At 43.2% G+C, this 19,950-nt stretch overlaps 2 protein-coding genes across 3 annotated transcripts in view; one reads left to right on the top strand and one right to left on the bottom strand.

The window, feature by feature from the left end:
- Nucleotides 1–15: 15 nt before the first annotated feature.
- LOC118416931 (spondin-2-like) lies at nt 16–7,873 on the bottom strand (the record flags this gene model as incomplete). Its single annotated transcript, XM_035822239.1, is given in 3 exon segments — nt 16–185; nt 1,846–2,057; nt 7,004–7,873. Coding segments are annotated over 3 exon segments (632 nt in total), but the record flags the coding sequence as incomplete, so codon positions are not given.
- Nucleotides 7,874–10,354: 2,481 nt separating this feature from the next.
- The window catches only part of LOC118416449 (tissue factor pathway inhibitor-like), a 10,778-nt gene continuing 1,182 nt past the window's right edge, over nt 10,355–19,950 (top strand). The window contains exons 1-8 of one of the 2 annotated variants that reach the window (XM_035821551.1): nt 10,355–10,530; nt 12,881–12,969; nt 13,252–13,449; nt 15,933–16,160; nt 16,562–16,834; nt 17,651–17,856; nt 18,840–19,000; nt 19,467–19,507. In XM_035821551.1, the coding sequence (XP_035677444.1) occupies nt 10,430–10,530; nt 12,881–12,969; nt 13,252–13,449; nt 15,933–16,160; nt 16,562–16,834; nt 17,651–17,856; nt 18,840–19,000; nt 19,467–19,507 (1,297 nt within the window). In that variant the 5' untranslated portion in view covers nt 10,355–10,429. The remainder of the gene's footprint in view (nt 10,531–12,880; nt 12,970–13,251; nt 13,450–15,932; nt 16,161–16,561; nt 16,835–17,650; nt 17,857–18,839; nt 19,001–19,466; nt 19,508–19,950) is intronic. The other variant, XM_035821552.1, reaches the window with a different exon arrangement.

Here is a 19,950-nt window from a genome sequence, read left to right as displayed (position 1 = left end):
AATCCTGTGCTGGCGTTCTCGGCGAAGCTCGGGGAGCTGAATGTGAGCCCGCCGTCCGTTCCCGCGTCCCAAGGGTCCAGGTCCACGTGAACCTCGTCCTTCCATTGGCCGTCCTCACACAGGCTTAAACTGCTTACCCCTGTGAACCAATCAGGACTCGGCACCAGACGCACCATGAAGGACACCTGCAGGACATAGCAAATCCAACTATGAGAGAGCTGTCGAAGACATGTAATGACAAAAAGAGTTGCTTCCTGTCATACCTACGAATATAAATGATGTTACTCGAAGATACGCATCCCCACCCGATAACGATATTGCAGACATATTTGGAAATTATTTAAGTAGTGATACATTTGATTTATTTATTTATTGAAAGTCCGAGCAGGTTAATGCCTAAACATTACAGGACTTCTGACAATACCACACACTACTGGATACTCGAACCCTTGCCCCACAACGGTCACGCGACAACTGGATTGCTGAATCGGCATGTTCATAGGAAGGTTACATGCTCCTCTTGTTACTCAATACCCTGGCGGAAGCACCAGGCAATGGTGATAGACGTTTGTGTTTTGTCAGTTATCTTTATACACTCTACATCAACACTTCTCTCATCCGATTCCGCCCCACTGTTTATTGACGCCACAAACACGAACGTGTGTTTCCGTTGTAAGACACGTGAACCGAGCGATGGTGGAGCGTGTCACACTCGCTGTGTACAAGAATGGAGATGTGCATGTCCTATGAGCAGTCGATAGTCCCAATGTCTCATTTCTTTATTTCTGGTGACTTTGTCTTCGTTTGCCACTGCTGCAGTGACCAAAACAATGTTTGTCTGTCTGTTTGCCAGGTTAGGCTAAAGTCACATTTCCAAACCGGGGCCCGGTCGGGCTGTTTGTGGAAAAGAAAAATAGAAATGCATATATCTGTATACGTAAAAATATACACAGACAATGCCCACGACTATTCTCTATACGTCTTATGTTTTTCGTTCCCAAAAGCTACCCGGCGGGGCCCCGGTTTGGAAATGTGACGTAGGTCTTAGTTTGCATACGCTCAGGGCCCTTTGGCATAATTTAGAAATCTCTCAGCGTTAACAGACTCTGTTGCTGACAGGTGAAAGTTGTGGTGCTTTCTTAAGATATATCTGAACTTCCTTATTTTATCCCAGAAGCACCGAGGAAGACGTTCACGTCAGAGTGGATGTTTGTCCGTCACCGATTCCTCTTCTTGTGTTTACAAGGAGGTTACTTATGTTTACAAGCCCCGTGTCAGATCCAACACACCATATGGCGCTCTGAGAACACGACAAGTGTTGAACAAACACGCTCTGCATATGAATACTGGCAACAGTCTTGAAGTAGGTATGCTCGTGCCAACAATGTGCCCGCAGCAGTACACAGCTCAACGATTTTCTTTCACCCTGTCATTACACGATAGCACAGCATTTCCTGCAACATCATATTTCGCCGACATTAGCAAGAAGAGTCCATTACCAAACACTGGTCTAGACGATGACGGTGCAAAGTACGGTAAATAATTACATTCCAGGTTTCTAACCCTGTTACAGAGACCAAATGGTGCCAAAAGTCTAGGCAATATATTTTATCAGACAAGACAGTGATAATGTATATTAGGACCCAGCAGAGACGTAGGGTTGACGAATATGTTCTCTCGAGCAAATATGGTTTATCTTGCTGATTGGTTATGTTGTGGAAACGCTAATCTATGATGGACTAATGTAAAACTGATAAGAACTGCACTTTTTAATTTAGGTATATTCAACATATTGCAGTATGCTTTGAAAAAAAAGTTTCCCTCCCCCCTCAAATGTGTACTTACCAGTGGGTATTTGTTATTGACTGTGATGTTGGCCGCCGTGCTGCCCACCCCCCTCCCCACTCGTGGTGCCAGGAACTGGGACTCCACGTCTGGAATGAACTTCCCTTCGTTCATGAGCCACACGGTCTTGCCCTCCTCTGCGAACAGACGGACGCCAGGTGTAGCGAGCTGGCCCTGAGACCACATGAAGTGTGCGTTGTTGTGAACACGACCTGGTAAAACAAAAAGGACATCTTTATTAATTTCCGATCCATTTCTGTACCTAAGATGAATAGACATTTGAGTAAGAAACGAACAAGTAATGAAAGGGCAATTTTCAAACTTCATCTCACAAAGCTTTGTCGATGACTTGAGGTAACAAAATCGCAGAACAAGCTATAGTGTGTATCTATGTGCTAGACTTAACAGACGCATACTATATAGCTCGATAAACAAAGCAGATCCATAGGAGTAATAACTCATTCTGAAAAGGCACAATCCATGTCGACCAAAGACTCTATAAGTATTTCTGTAATGTGAAGACAAGGCCACCATTCACTGAGGGGTTTTCATTCTGCTCTTATTCCAGTCTATCCCACAGTTTCAAAGCCTTTCATTTTAAATTTTGCATACCAAGCAAAGATACATTTTGATCAGACTTTGACTAAAATATCTTTGAATACCCTGCAGTATTTCCTTTCCATTTCCATCACACGCACTCTACGTAACGTTTAATCTCTTTGACAGCTCAATGAACTAAAGCGTTTTGCGGTCTTCCGCTTAATTCTTAACTATCAATCAAAGTACCGTTGTATAGATTCGGTTGGCTCCCCATGTATTTCATTCCGGAAACGTTTTTCTTGGTGACAATGCTACATAGATCGCAGCCCATCTTAAATTTGACTGAATGAAAACTGAAAATTGCGGCCGATGTTGGTCTGCCAATGACATTAGTTTTCTTTAATACGAACTTGAAGTTGTAGGTGTAAATCAAATTATAGATATCATGATTCATGTGATACACTGTCTGAAACGGACAAACAAATATATGAAAAAAATTGATTGAAAACAAGATTGACTAAATTCGTGTGCTTTGCAAACGTATGGCACTCCTTCCAAACAAATATCGCCAAGTAGAATTTTGCTAAAAAAATACCAGTAGGTTTTTGTAACCTACAAATAGGCTACATCATGCAGTGCCCATCTGTATTAGCTTTCATTCCTACAGGCACAGAGTAACCTTCTTCTCATCATCCTCGGTTCGTCGCGTGTAGAGAAAAAACAACAAAGCTTGGCCTTGTTGTCCACAATGGGGCCTGCCCCGATTCTGCTGCCAACATTTTTCCCGGGCGACCGTTCCTTCTGGGCCAAGTTCACGGGGTCGGGTCGGTACCCCTGGGTCCGCGGCGTCTGCCTGACTAATACTGGTAATCTCTTGTCTAAGGTAATGGGTACGAACGGAGAGGGGGCGAGGCTGCGACCTACACTGTATTTTCTGTACGCTTTTGTACACGTGCCAGGCACTGGGGAGACCTGGCACACTACTCTCTTAGTTCAGTGTGGGACACGCCAAATCGGATCATGAATCTCTTGGCACAGATGTGTAATAAGTGGATACAAAGTATGGTTAACATTACAGTGGAATAGAAAACATTGAGGTTACACAGTACAACCCCTTCACCTAAAAGTCCCGCATGACATTGTGAACAGACTCTCATTACAGAGTTGAAAACCAAGCAGATGTCATGAGTCGAGTGCCCATTTTACGCGTACCAACCATCTGTATTTGGCGATTAAACACCCTTATCAAAACTTCCCGACTGGGTGTTGCTTTTTAAAAAGACAGCTATATTGTAAGGAGTTGCCTCTAACATCAAATGTGACAAGAAGAGGCATACTCAACAGTCGGTTCTGTTGTAATTCTTATACAACGAGGGAAAACTCACAATATGATCAGATTCAACCACAACTTCGGGGGCCACGCAATGACGTAACGTTATACATGTACAAGTAGGAAATTGCGGGTCATAAACGGATCATTGAATGTCTTGTCCATTTGCTTTCATTGTTGTGTCAAATGCAATGGGCTCTTTGTATTTAGCAAACAGCAAACTCACTACCTTTGAACTTGTCCTTTAAGTTTACTACTTTTATGGGGGCTGTTTAAATGTTAACGTTACTACACCATTTTTGTTCTGGCATATTTACTTACTTCAAAGGAAGTAAATATACCAGAACACCGCATTGCAACCTCCTTTCATAGCCAGGCTACTTCTCTTTTGCTCCATTGATAATTCCTGTATGTAATCCGTGTACGATTTACAACTGTTCTACCATCGTTGAGGGATTTGTTATTGGGATAACAATTTTCGATGAGAAGGATGCAAATGCGGCAAGATGATGTCATCATTACAACGCAAGTCACTAAAAGATAAATCCCAACAAAGCCAAGTCAAGTGCTGCTCTGTCTGTCTGTCAATACTGGCGTGTCATTAGATAATGAGTCCTTCTGGCTCTCATGGCTCGCGGATCTAACAAGAGCGGAAGTCGTGTTTATCTGAGAGGCAAATCTTTGTTTTTGCAATTAGCGATCTCCGTGTGAGCCCCGAGGGAGCGGACGGTATTCCCGCCACGTGCCGGGCAGTGAGAACTTCCGATACTGAAAGAGATTAGCTGTAGGTTCTGTTGTAAGCCTTTGTCTGTTGTAGGGAGATCCGTAACTTCAGAAAAGGAAAGATTTAAAGTTTAATCCTTGCAACGTAACGCATTGGTCTTCTGGTGTAGTTCAAATTGTTAATCAGTTAAAATTAAAGACGAAATCACGGCCTCTTTCGCTAGCTTGGTATCCAGCCATATTTACGGAGAGGACAGAAGAGACTCGGGAGCTATAATACGGCTGGATATCCGGATACAAGGCTTCTCTTTCTTCCCCTTCGCTAATCTCTCGTTGACCAAAGCCTTTCTATCTAACCCTGGGCGCCATATGACGCGGTACACCACAGTGACCACGGTATGCCACATAGAGATAAGGACTTTTCTGAGTTTTCAATCATCTCATCCTCATTACCTTAAGTGGAAAGGACTAAAGGGTTCATAAACCCCTTCCGCCCGTCGTCCACATCACTTGTTCAGGTTTACCTTGAAGACATAATTTCGACAGGGCAACACAGGTAGACTCACTACATACACAAAGTAGAAGAGATAGATCAAATAGCACGATTTGATGGATCCCCACAGGCAAATCAATCTCTTCTCATGGTACTCCTGTATCCCACCGTGCCCCTATCCCGTGTCATGTACTGTAATCAACTGGACGAGCGCTTCGACCTTTGCTAACGACTACATCTGCTGTATCAGCATTGCCACCACTGACCCAGACCTCTCCAATTTGTCTGCTCCGTGACTTTGCCGACCATACAGATGGGATAACAGGGAAAGCCTCGCACCGGGGAGGGCTAAGGTGTGGGGTCAGCGCCCGGCCAAACAACGAGGGGCACTTCTACCTGCGGTGTGAGATGACATACACTGTGTAACGAATCCCGGGAGCCAGGAAAAGTTTCTACTCCCCTCTTGACCATCCTGTTGTCCAGCATGACTACAGGGCACTGGATCATCAGTATCCTGAATGAAGAGCAGCCCAAACTGGAGTCGACACTCCTACCCGGCTGAAACGACTCTTTGTCTCCAAGCAGACCCTACGGTGCCTCAGAAATAGTATCAAAGCTGGCAAAGGAGTATAGCCGGCCAAAGGGAGATAGCCGGCTAAAGGGAGTCAAACGGGCACCGGAGGTCTGCCTGCACTGAAACAGGGTGGAGCGTTTCTATTCAACAATGGTGTCGCTGCCCCACCCTGTTGTCAAGTGCTAATTACTTTACGAGCGACTTACAGTGACAAATAGATGCTAATAGCGTCAGATCAGCCCGACTGAGGGCAGACCCTGGTGCCGGTATACCAAGTCCCTGGCCAGCTTTGATACTATTTCTAAGGCACCGTAGGGTCTGCTTGGAGACTAACGACTCTACCCTTTTCTACCCTTTAACAACTCTGGGCTCCTTCTAAAGGTTAACCAATTAGACACGGACTGAAGGGAAAGTGTTCATCATCTTGATATATCTGTGTTGAATGCGCCCCAAGGCTGTGGTGTCACGTTTGATAAACATTTTTCTTCCTTATAGCTGTGTTATATTACTATGTAAACTATCCCTTACTTTATCCTTTATCCAGTCAGTGATCATCTGGAAATATCTGTCTAAAGCTACGCTGCAAAGCTAAGTTGTCACGTTTGACAAACAGATCCTCTTCTTTATAGTTGTTATATAGGACGTGTTTTATGTAGACTAACACTCACTTTTATCCTGTCAGACTTGGCAATCGCCGTCAGCAGTTGCAGTGCTTTATCTAAAGGGGAGGGATTAACTAGAGATAAAGTAGGTGTTAGATGGAATATTCGAACAGCTGAACTTGGCCGTGAGTTCGGCACAAACAACGTGGACACTGAGGAAGCCTCAAGTTTTGTTTTCAACCTTGGGGTTGTTTACTAGGCTACGTATTCCACATATTTGTAGTCCCTTGGATGAAGCATACCATAGCAAGGCGCCCCCTCGGTGTCATGGGTCTTGGGTGTACGCTACCTATCCCCAAGCAATCAGTGATTGAAGATCTCAGTTACCAAGCAAATGATTTGGGAAACTTTCACCGACATTTGACGGGTTCCTGACACACTGTAGGATGTAGTTAGCGTTCAAACCGACCGCTGTGCCAGAGACAACAAACAAAAAGATTGTCTGAACCTGCGACTGTTGACCGTCACCGTTTTCACCCCAGTGGCAGGTTTGTTTTGGTCGGTCCGCGCGGAAGTTCAAATAAATACACACCCCGCAAAATTATTCACGAGTTGTGCTAAACAAAATCGGCATCATCAAAACAAAGACTTTGACATTTAATTTGGGTTTTCACACTTCTCATTTAAAGCTTCCATTGTTCTTTGTTGTATTGGTGTTCTTTTACGTTGTATCTACGACGGTAAAAGTTTAGTTTGGCATCTTGATCGCATTAAACAGTTTAACTTATGTACAAACACGGCTTTATGCTATCTCCAGACGCTGCTACCGGCATACCCGTTGTCAATACCGTAAGAGGACATGTGTGTGTGTGCGAGCTTAGGGATACTTCACTTACCGGCCAGAGTAGACCACTGTGCAGGCGGCCTGCGCCGCGGATACTGCTTGGGGAATTTCGACTTGGTCCACTCGCCCTTGAACACCACGGAATATACAGGGTTCCCCCTGGCCGTACAGCCCGCCGCGTCCTGCCGGATCGTAGCCGCTCCAACTCCACAGTCCAACAAAGCACACAGTGCTAGCACAAACGTTCCCAGTCTCCACATGACAGCTGAGTCCGTGTCTGGTGATAGTCTTGTCAGCCTCATGCCTCTAGCGTCCTAGTTCCAGCAGTAGAGCCAGCTACAGGAAAGGACCTCGTACATCTGGACGCGCGGAAGACACGTCTGTGGAACCTACCATCGATGGCAAATAGAAGGGGTGTGGAAATTGGGACAACGACGTACTTTTCAACATTGTACTTCACATTCCGAATAAGGTTTCATTTTCTGACTAGAGACACGCATAATTTATTACGTAAATGATTTGATAATTATTTGAGCTTCAAGTGAACCCGTCTTTCCCAACAGTGATGTTTGTCAAAAGGAAAGGAGGTCAAAGTCTACGAATATGTTTTGTAGTTATTTTCATTGCAAGTTCTTTGGGTGTGTTAGCTGCGGCGAAATAGTCCATCTATTACTAGCACACGGAACATATGATTATCCTTCACTGCTTCAGAGTACACACACGTCCTGTGCGCCCTCTACAAATGACGAATAGTTTCTTCCACATCATGTACAGGCCACCTGCCTGACATTGCAGATTTGGCAGTTCCAAAGTACAGAAACGGCGGGGCCTCTGATTGGCACGCATTATGCTCTGTGTGAAACTCTAGTGAACTTCTACAGGGGACAACTTTTTGGCAAGCCACCAACTTCTTTAGACCAAGACTTCACCAAGAAGAGAGAGTATTATTAAACCGCAAATGAGCGGAACATGGTGTCAACAGTCGGGCTGTGAAAGACGTTCTGTTTGTCTTGTTGGCTCGATTGTCCTTCACAACAATGCTGGTAACACAAACACTTGAAGTTGACAATGAGAAGTGTGTATTATAAACAATCACCACCGTTTCCTTGTTGTTAGGACAGGGACCGGAATGTGTATTGGACGCTCAATTTCCAGACGAAGTTTTTCTCAGACTATCGGCAACCTGTAATTTATGGACTAGATTTTTGAGTGGCGATTGATAACTTACTAAGACTGTTATGTACTGAATGACTTTACTCTTACTTCGATACTGTACGTGAAATTAGCCTTCGATCGGGTATGCTTTTTCAAAATAAACTTTATGATGATCCAATTCTCATCTCACAAAGTGACCTCTAAAATCACTCAAATTTAAACATATTGCTCTTCAATTCTAGACACACACCGACATTTAGTTGGTTTGATATTCTTGGCCTTGGTGTTTTTGTCGGGATGAAACTGTCACATTTGAGGTCACATGTGAGGTTGTACCTGCTCGTCACAAAATTTAAAGTAACTATCTCCTTCACCTTGAGAAGTTCCTACCTTGAACATGACAGCCGCTAGATACATTGTACCTTCGTCAGCTCAAACTAGAGTCAGACATGTCCTCTCAGGGCTGGACCAGTGTTGCTCAATGATAAAAACCCGATAGATGAATATTTAGCATCCCGGTACACACATGTACTTGTTGGAATGGCGGGGAGTGACGTGTGACGTCAACGGATGAGCTCGTCACTGCAACTTAATGCAGAATCTTAATCTCAAAGACGCGGTTGGCTACTTTTGATCTGAATAAAATTATATGTCGATTGCCAAATTTCCCATGGCAGATCTTACCCCACTCGCTACCAATGTCCATCACGAATTATGCATAAGTAAAATTATCTACTGCAAGCTTTATTTTCTTAAAGAATCTACGTTTAGTTGTCGGTAGAATTATAGGTCATGGGCAAAGGACGAGATTTGTAAACCTTGGCGTTTATCAGAAAATATTTGGCATGACGTGCACGGAAATTGTGCGTCAGATGAACAGGTGACAGATAGCAGTGCATAGCATTATCTTTTTACCAACGACCTCTGGCGGCAAAATATCAAAGTACAATATCTTTGCTTTCCTTGTCTAAGGTGAAGGTTGTCCAAGATGCAGTCAGTTTGTGGAGTAACTAGAACTTGAACAGCTTTTCTTCGATGCAGACATAAATTCTATAACAAGTCGACAAATAAATGAGTGTTATGGAAACAAATACACAGAACACCATGTTCAGTAGACTATTCCAGACTTGTGATAGTAGAACTACACAGGTAACATGACAGGCCAACTAACTCCTATGACACTTTATCTGTCTATTTGGTCAATTTCCTTTATTATCCAGCGACTTAGGCAGTCTAATAGAGACAAGGCGTTCATAAAGAATAAAGTATTTTACATGTGTACTATGAAACAACAGCGCCGTCTGTCAGAGTGTCCGAACACTGCATGTTGTGCCAGACAGCTGCCCCTTGTTTGACACCAACTAGGTTGACTCTACGTTAATGATTGACGCGCTAGTTACCGAGTCACTCATCTGCATGCCACCGTTGCTGATCCAAGGCCCTAAGTTAGGGCCTTGGGTCAGCAACGGTGTCATGCAGGTGAGTGACTCACAAAACGACCATGGTCCACCAACTGGCCCGCAGGCTGAAGAAGTAATCTTCAACCAAACCAATAAATTAGTCTGGGCTCTGGATTCTCGCGACTTCTGGAATGATTGGCGCCCTGAATAGATACGTAGGATAAAAAAAACAATCTCTCTGTGTGGGTGGGTGTTCCTGTGTCTGAACATTACGTCGTCGGGAATAATGTTTACCAGGCTTGTGTCATGAGGAAGTTAATGTAATGTTTAGTTTCCTGAGGTTTGCACACCTGTCTGACATATGTCCTTCTACCCGTTTAATGTCGAAAGTCAAAAGAATTCTATTCATTTCATCCCAGGAGATTCTTCTACATACAAATCCGCATCACAATGTGACACACTATGGTGCATACTGCATACATTCATGTAATCTAAAAAAATGTACATCGTCTATTCCAAAAGACTGCCTCATCCATTTGGATACACCATGCTTTTTAGGTCTCGCACCTATCTGGTTATAAACATAGAGACGGATGCATTTTATTACGATGACTTCACCCATGATAAGATCAGTTCCCATTGTTTACATCGGAATGTGGATTGGTGCAGTTTTGCACGCCTCACTAACACACGATATGACATATGTGGATTGGTGCAGTTTTGCACGCTTCACTAATACATGGTATGACAGGTTTAAAGGTCGCGTGATTCTCAGCCAATGATCTTCAGCGTCCCAGGCATTCCTGCGTTTCGATTGGATAGTTCCTGACTGACGTAGGTAATCAGTTGAAGAGAAACAGTTACACTTAAGGCGCGAGCGACGACTGGCCGTTACAAACGACAGGTGTTTTCAAAGCTTCGACATGGAGACGGTAAAAATTGTCGGTGTTTTCTTCGCTCTCCTGAGCTTCTACAGTGTAGAATCACTGCAGCCTGATGGCAAACATGTGTGCAGCCGCGTGAGGTAAGGAGTACTAATGATTATACATATAACGCCATGTTTTCTAATGTTATGTACAGGTATGTAACGTTATATCTGCACAAAATTGCAGTTTTATATGTCTAGTAGCTACAGATTAGTATGAGGCTGGCCTTTCGTCGGATTGTAGCATTGCCATTGGTCTACGGTTGAACTGAAGTCGACGTAAATGGTTTACTATTTAGTGACTACACTTAAACTGTGTTATGTTTTAACTACGTCGGTATTCAAGTTTGAAAGCACACACAGTACCAGGTCGGAACGACTTTTTCAAGTAGGAAATGGTCCTGGATTTAATTCTGGAACTTTTTAGTTGCAGCGTACGTAACAAAGATCAAATGACATAATGTATTAGTCAGTAAGTCGCCCACGACTTTAGTTTAGTCACCCAGTGGGTCTGATCCGATGGATGCCTGTACCACCGTGACAAATGAATGCTAGTAGATCTAGAGAGATAAATAGAATTCTATCATGCGTCGTTATAAAATGGAATCTTAAATTGCTTGAAAGTCAATTCTAGACCCTATTTTCATGTGGTACATGAAAACTAACGTTACAAGGTGATATCGCAATGTCGCACCATGGTTTGAACGTTTATAAGTTACACATAAGAGTAAACATCAGGGATCGGCGAAGGTGAGGTCATCTATTTATTGCCGAGCGAACATAGATTCTTATCAAACAGCCTATTATGTTGGTTTAGGATTCTATCAATGCGTTCTGATCTTAGATATATTGTTCTTAAAGATAGTTTTTTGGGGGGCCAAGCACACAGAGTCACCTTGGTCCTTTTCTCGACTAATGTACTGTGTTCTTTAACGTTATTTCTCATAAGCATATGCCTATACAAATATAAAGAGTTCTCTTTTCGCCGATTCCTAAAATGGAATTAGTGTTACGATAGAAAATGGTGTTTTCATGTGAGTCATCAAATAGGCGTGTCAATGCGTGGACAAAATCCGCACCCACTCATAGTACAGGTATATACACCTACGCCTGGCTGTATTTACACAAGAGTTCAGCAGCTTTTATGGCCCATTGTGTATGTTTATATGATGAGTGTTTCCCCCTGAGTTGAACGCGGAGTCAGAAGGACGCTATTTCCTACGGTACACGGACAAAAGGAAGTGACTACGATACACTGGCAACGTAAAATCTACCTGGAACGATCAGTGCGTAGGCGTTTGATATTAGGACACTTAGAAACTGTATGAATATAGTGGTGTATACAATGCTGTAGTATCTGCCTTTGTTTTCAAGCGCAGTTTAAGATACTAAATTCAAAGCTGAAAGCAACAGAAAAATACATTCGACTATCGTAATCAACCATCAGAAAAAAAGCTATCTGACAGAAAAGTGCAGTAGGTGCGATAGCCATTCTAAAGTTCTACATAGGGATGAGAAATTGTGCAGCCAAAAAAAAAAAAACATAACTTCATTCAAAGGAAGTACTTTACGTTTGGTAAATGTTACAAACAAGCAAGATCAAGTTGTACAAACAAAGCCTGTCAAACAAGTTTGGACATGTCAGATTGCGTGGAAATCGTTACAGCCATGACACGGTCTCTGTACCGTTTCCTGTATACACCTTTTGTAAACTGTTACGGTCAAGTATGAGGTAACACGGCGCCAATACGTCGCAGCAACGTCAAAAAAGGGTCCATTTTCAAGTGGTTTCCAAGTAACCAATATCCTGCTTTGGCTTTCCCTTTGAGCACACGTCAGGCCAGACGCATTGATTATCTACTAATTCATTACAAATTATAGGAACGTGGCCTTTGGAACTTCACCAGGCACGCAGTGGTCAGGCGTCACCCTGGTTAAAGAATGAGTGAAGTTATTTGTTCCTTTGTCCTTCCTTGCTTCTAAAGTCGAGGACGAATCAATAGATCGTTGGGTCAAGGTAGGGTGGGTGGGGTTGGCTGGGTATTTTTTTTTCGTGCACACGACTTGTGGCAAGCAAGTGGAAAATAAAACGTGAAGACTTAAAACATTCATGTCTTCCCAGAATTAAACTATCACATAGTATCAGCTTACAACCAACTGATTGTGCGTCCTCCTATACGGGAAACTTCGAGTCTGTACTCGTCGTGTATCATAGAAACATGAAGCTTATGGCTAACATCGATCGAGCTCACTCACGAGAAACAGTGACGTATGTTGCTTCAGGTTGCCTTCATCCAAACTTACTGTGAGCACTCATACTTGTATCTACAAGATCTGCTCAAGTTTGTGGATGCTACCTGAAACGTCAGATCGTTTCCAAAGTCATACACAGTTGCTTGAGTAAGTAATATTTGACATATGTATCTACAAGATTTGTTCTCTCACGCAGAACGACGGAAACAGGACTGGAGGGGGAACTAGTGTGTTGCCGCGGCTACGTCGCTACCTTGGTGGATGACAAGGAGAAATGTGTGAGAGGTACGAGTTAACGAGACTATTGTGCTTACGAGTATCGACAGGGATACTTCAAACACATACTAGCTGCCAGTGCTGGCTGACCCATAGACAGACTGGCTTGAAAATTCCCCTCATATCCCAGTACGGACGGGGAAAGGCAAACCATTGTTCTTCTGTTGTCAATTCGTCGTAAAGCGGACGGGTGGCGAAACATATTTGTCCCTATTTGGCCAAATTCTTCTCTTTTGTCATCCAGCTGACACGTCTGAAGACTACCTAACGTTTACCTACCTATTGTTTCAGACGACAGCTCGCGCGTTGTTGCCTGTGACCTGGCAGCGGACGCGGGCCCATGTGAGGGCAGCCACCGCCGCTGGTACTACGACACCAGTAGCGGGGAGTGTCATCAGTTCGCGTATGGCGGGTGTGGCGGGAACAGCAACCGGTTCCACAGCAGGAAGAGGTGCCATGCAACGTGCGGGGGGAAGGCCCAGTCTGCTCGTAAGTGCGGCATGTCAGAAAAGTGTGGCGATCTACTAGTAATCACACCCCATTCTATCTTACGAAGGACCGTTGGGTCAAAACGTGTTTTAGCGAAAGAGCTGTGTGCTCACAGCAAAGGGGCTGCGTGCTCGGCGAAAGAGCTGTGTGCTCACAGCAAAGGGGCTGCGTGCTCAGCGAAAGAGCTGTGCGCTCACAGCAAAGGGGCTGCGTGCTCAGCGAAGGAGCTCTGTGCTCACAGCAAAGGGGCTGAGTGCTCGGCGAAGGAGCTGTGTGCACCAGGCTGAAGTTGTCCGCCGATTGGTAGCCGCCGATTCGTCATTTATAGACAAAACATAGCATCATTCAGACGCCCATTCGAAGAAACTAAAAATTCCTAATATCCTTTAAAAGCTTAAATGGATATCAAGAACTGCTGGATGTTGTCTTTTACCACCCAATATATGTAACGGATCCGTTATATATAATAACAGAAAGTATTATATCAACGATTAAGCACAAATAATAGGCCCAATCGGCGGCCAACTTCAGCCCGGTCTAAAATCGGCTGCCATACGGCTTGTAGAGCAATCTGCTACTTATCTAAACGTGGCCCGTGAATTTTAAGACGAATTTAGATAGCGCAAACCCTGACGTATTCAAATCAAATATCAAATATTACGGGCCGGATTTAATTAATGAACTAGAGGGGAATTAACTCATAGAAAATACCCAAGCAAAGGGGGGCTAAAATCGGCTGCCAAACGGCTTGTAGGGCAATCTAAACGTATCTAAACGTGACCCGTTAACATTTAAGAGGAACTTATAGCTTATATACTAAATGAACTAGAGCTCAGTGCCGATTTCTTATAGACCAAACTGCTTCAACTCAATTAGCTCCCCTCTAGTTCATCAATTAAATCCGACCCGTAAGATTTGATACTTGTATTGAATACGTTGGGGTATAAGCTATCTAGATTCGTCTTAAAAGTTCACGGACCACGTTTAGATAAGTAGCAGATTGCCCTACAAGCCGTATGGCAGCGTATTTTAGCGCCCCCTTTGTTTTGGTATTTCCAATTAGTTAATTCCCCTCTAGTTCATTAATTAAATTCGGCCCGTAACATTTGATATTTGTTTTGAATACGTTAGGGTATGCGCTATCTAAATTCGTCTTAAAATTCACGGGTCACGTTTAGATAAGTAGCAGATTGCTCTACAAGCCGTAAACGGGCAGCCGATTTTAGACCAGGCTGGAGTTGGCCACCCAATTGGGTCTATTATTTGTGCTTAATCGTTGATATAATACTTTCTGTTATTATTAATGTGCAGCAGTTTTTGATATCCATTTAAGCTTTTAAAGGAAATTAGGAATTTTGGAATGGGATGCTTTGTTTTGTCTAATGACGAATCGGCGGCTGGATCCAGGTGCTCCAGGTAAGAGGCTACCAATCAGCGGCCAGCTTCAGCCTGGTGTAACAGCCCCTTCGCTGTGAGCACACTGCGGAGCTAAGTTCGCCGAGCACACAGCCCCTTTCCTGTGAGGCACAGCTCCTTCTCCGAGAACGCAGCTCCTTTGCTGTGATCACACAGCTCTTTCTCTGTGAGCACACAGGTACTTCGCCGAGCACACAGCCCTTTCACTGTGAGCACACAGCTCGTTCGCCGAGCACGCATCCCCTTTGCTGTGAGCACACAGGTCGTTCGCCGAGCACGCAGCCCATTCGCTGTGAGCACACAGGACTTCACACAGCTCTTTTGCTAAAACACATTTTGACCAAATGGTCCTTCGTACTATCTTCTACATTCCTTGAACACTGCCTCAACACAAGGATTTATCTACTAAATTAAAGCTGGCCTAAATCAGATTTTTGTATCACTATATCGGACATATATGCGGATAGAATTAACAGTGTCTTAAGAACAAGGTATGATTTGCCTTGTGGGTAGAAAAGGGGGCAGGCAAATGTGGTGAACATGAGAGTTCAAGTTGTGATACGTAAGCACCTGCAAAATCACTTGACAGCGGATTTTGTTTGATGTAATGGTATTCTGTAAGATCTATTGTGATCAGTCTCAAGGTATATAGAACTCTTTATCAATGTTATAAGCTATTACATAGATATTAGTCTTGATCTTCTGTAAATGTTCTTGTCATACAAGACTTACCGTTGACATTCAAATGCATTATTATGCAACATTATTCGAAACATTTTGATTTCCTCCAATGGAGAACTGGCCAGCCAGAAGAATGAACACAAATAATTGCAGGAGTGCAGTCAGAATTTCTAGAATGTACTACGAATACCCATGAACATACAAGAATTTTCACTCAGACGACATTCCGACTCATTCCGCCACTGGTGTGAAGAAGTATTAGGTCCATTGGAATTTCCCGCGCGAATGTGGCACGAAGTTTGCAAATTCTTCATTCCGGCTGGTTCTGCTTGATTCCTGCAGCTTCAGTATGAAACCCTGTAACTGTTTCCCCACTGACCGTACAGGGAGGATTGTGACGGACGTGGGAGCGAACGACGACGTGTGTCTGGAACCCATGAAGGTGGGGATCTGCAAGGCCGCCGTGCAGCGCTTCTTCTTCAACTCTGAAGAGAAGAAGTGCATGTCGTTCACCTACGGGGGCTGCAGGGGCAACGGGAACAACTTCGTCACCATGCAAGAATGCGAGGCCACGTGTGCCAGTGCTGCAGAGGTTAAGCCAAGTGATGTCAACGGTAAGTGTGAGAGGGAGAGACAGAGAAAGGATAGGAAAGTAGAAGACGTACAGAAAAAAAAGATGGAAAGAAAAACAAAGAAAGTCAGAAAAGAAAGGAAATGCTTAACTTGAAATTTGGGTGAGTCCAATCTTTGTGTTGGATATTACAGTTAAACTAGTTGAAGAAAGAAAATGCTTTCATCTAGCACGACATTATTCAAACTTTGAAGAAGTGGTTCATGTGGTGTGTCTGCAGTACCCTTTCATGTTTAATCATTGAGTTTGTGTTAAGTATAAAGATAAAAAATAAGTATAAAGTAAAGAGAAGTATAGAGTTTAAAGGTTGTCATTTAAACGGTAGATTGAGATATTTGTTCCATTCCTAGTCTTCAGTTACTAAGGATTTCATGTTTGTGTTAGAAGCTCCCGTTCTGGAGTCGCGACTCCGAAACGCCATGGATACCGCAGTGAAAGGGACCCTCAAGCCCTATCAGCCGGCCCGGACCCGCCCGCCGGTCCCCGTCACGGGAGACGTCTGTCTGATGTCCGCCCAGAAGGGCCCGTGCAAGGCCATGAAGAACCGCTACTTCTTCAACCCGACCCTGGGCCGGTGTGACCAGTTCGTGTACGGCGGCTGCAAGGGGAACAGGAACAACTTCCTGACAATGGCGGACTGCCATTCTGTCTGTGAAGGTGGGTTTCTTAAAAAAATTCTTCAGATGAGCATAAGTACATTTGCAATCTAAATTTAGTTTGATCTGATGAACTCAAGGGATCGCCGTCGATTCCTCTTGACTATAGATTTAAAACAATTACCCGAATCTACATAGAAGTCACAAGGCGCTTCTAGCTTTGTTTGACTGGCATGTTCAAGATGATATATAAATCACATCACCCCATGACTAAGAGGGTTAGCGAGCTGTATCCATTGTTTCATATTATTATCGGTATTGCTAATACTAGTATGTTTTAACAATCAAGTTTATTTTGCTTTTTAAATGTGGTACAGTTAAGATGGATTGTTAACTTGGGCGCAGTAACACATTGTCATTGTCTTAGTCTTAAAGCAAACAAAAAGTACAATTTTTTCTTTAAATTAGAAGTTCATCCTACTGAAAAAGGCAATTATATATGGTTAACCATACCAACCATTTGCACGCTCTACCCTTATACAAATTTCAGGTCGTTTGGCCGAACTTGGAATGACAGCGATGAATCGATTTGAAAATTTGATGGGAGAAGAAGAAGAATCATAAGGAAAAACAATATATTTCAACCCAAACCTGTGGTACGGTTGAAACATAAAATTGTACAAGAATGTTACAAACATGTTATTCACACAGCCATTTTTACCACACCTGTTCTTAGACCACATCCACGCCACCTGTTCCATGCCGGTGGAGAAGGGAAACTGCCAGTCGTCCTTCCAGCGCTACTTCTACGACCCCGCCCGACCTTAAAAATTTTTACAAACATGTTATTCACTCAGCCATTTTTACCACATCTTAGACCACATCCATGCCACGTGCTCCATGCCGGTGGAGAAGGGAAACTGCCAGTCGTCCTTCCAGCGCTACTTCTACGACCCGACCACCTCCAAGTGTGACGTGTTCACCTTCACCGGCTGCGGCGGCAACAAGAACAACTTCATGTCCCTGTACGACTGCCAGAGCGCCTGCATGTTCGAGACTATCGACAGGACAAGGATGAACTTGGTAGGCACCTTCGCTTCGTCATCTTTCTGCCAAATACTGTATATAGCCGTTATTTTTGTGTCAAGATGATACTATCTTTTATCATTAATTATCACTTTCATCATTCACAATCACCGTATGAGAGGTTCGATTATACCAGAAATGTAGACCTGATTATTTATCACATTTATTTAGCACTGAAAAGTATATAAAAAAATGTCGTGATAACTGAAAAAGATGTGATAAAGGATTTAGGTTTTTATATCACATTAATTCACCAAATAAGTGTTACTACAATCTTCTTCTGGAGAATAAATGTGATAAAGGGGTTGCTATCACATTTATTCTCCAGAAGAAAGTTTCTGGATCTCTCTATGGAGAATAAATGTGATAAAGGGGTTGCTATCACATTTATTCTCCAGAAGAAGAATGAAAATCCTTGTTGGCGAAAAAATGAGACAAAGGTTTTACTCATCACTATCACATATTTTGTAATAATCAAGCTTTTCATGAGAAATGAAAAAATGAGACAAAGGTTTTACTCATCACTATCACATATTTTGTAATAATCAAGCTTTTCATGAGAAATACTTTTTTGAGCTAAAAGAATGAGATAAATAGCTAACTCTAGAAATGTAGTCATTTCCAACATCTCCACGACAATTTTTTTCCCCCAATGCTTTCTACATTTTTCGGTATTATGAAAGCATTTATCCAAAAGCCGTGTATGATGATATCAATTATTTGTAACTCTTAACGCCAGTCCCGGTATGTAGCACGGTAACAAAAGCTCTTCGAATTCATTTCCTGGGATACTCTTTGGATGTAGTTCTTTGTGTGGTTGCCAGAAGATTCTAGACCGTTCTTAATGTTTCTACTCCCCATTAGGGTCCATTGTAGTACTGTTCTTGTTATCATGTCGTTGGATCTTCTTTTTGCAGCATAAAACAATGCACAGCCAACACTATAATCTCTATAATTTTGTGTCTTGTTTCTCTGTGTAGTTCCGTCAAAACCAAATTGACCAGAAGGACGACCCTGCTCTGCCTGGCCGGAAGGTTGGGTGGTGGCCCGCTATCCTTGTGGCCGGGCTGGTGCTGGTGGCGGCCGTCATCGTCGGTGCCGTTCTGTGGCGCCGGAAGGCCCGCGCCGCTACCCTTAACAGGTATATAACGTTATAAGCCAAAAAGAAGTTACTCCCACTGAGTGTACACAGATATATAACAGGATCGTCGATAAAGGTTGGACATCCAGGTAATAATCAAGATACGCCAAAAGCAGTTACTCAAGCAACTGGATATGACTTTGAAAACAGACGTTTCAGATAATGTCCACTATCTTTCGTCAGTGCCACTGAGGAGGTCTGGAATAAACTTTTTTTTACTCTAAGTATGAATGCAAAAGAACTGAAGACAATTTTTGATGTCCAATAGGAAACAACACTGTTTCAGCCCATGAGTTCTACCTTATCAGCCGAAATATATGCTTGAATTTACCGCTGGCTATCCATGCATCTTAGACCGTATTCGTTCCTTGGTGTGTTACTTTCATTTTGTTTTCATTTGTCCTTTTGTTTGATTTTTGTTATTTTGGTAACACAATGTGAAGTAGTCCCCACTTTTCGTTGCCAGGACCCCCAAAGGCGTAAGACTGGAGGACATGACAGGAGCAGGTACATAGAATTCCCAGAGCAATCCGATTGGCTGCTTGCTTGCTGCGTTATCTGAATCATTAGCATACACGGATGAATAGCGTTGAAAATAGGCCAATCATACTTAACACCAGATTGTCTACAAACCAATCGTGCTAAAAAAAGGGTTGAAATGCTTTGGAAATAGGCCAATGATAGGCCAATCACCAGATTGCTTTGTCTACAAAATGAATCTTGCTAATTTTCTTGTGCCCCTCACTCAAATTGCATTTCTCTAGACCGTTATGTTGTGCCCATTTGCTTTGCCAATCGATCGAACACGTGTGAATGATTGGATAGAATATTTGTCAGCTTAGGAGTGATGCTTCTCAAAGTTTGAACGTGCGTATGAGTTGGCACTGACTAAAATATGGACAGAGCGTAACGTGCTACTTTTCAAGCTAAACAGGTTAGATATCAAACAT

The sequence above is a fragment of the Branchiostoma floridae genome, chromosome 5 (genome assembly GCF_000003815.2).
Source record: "Branchiostoma floridae strain S238N-H82 chromosome 5, Bfl_VNyyK, whole genome shotgun sequence".
Classification (NCBI taxonomy): domain Eukaryota; kingdom Metazoa; phylum Chordata; class Leptocardii; order Amphioxiformes; family Branchiostomatidae; genus Branchiostoma; species Branchiostoma floridae.
Note: the sequence above shows the minus strand (reverse complement) of the source record. Positions and strands in the feature narration are given on the sequence as shown.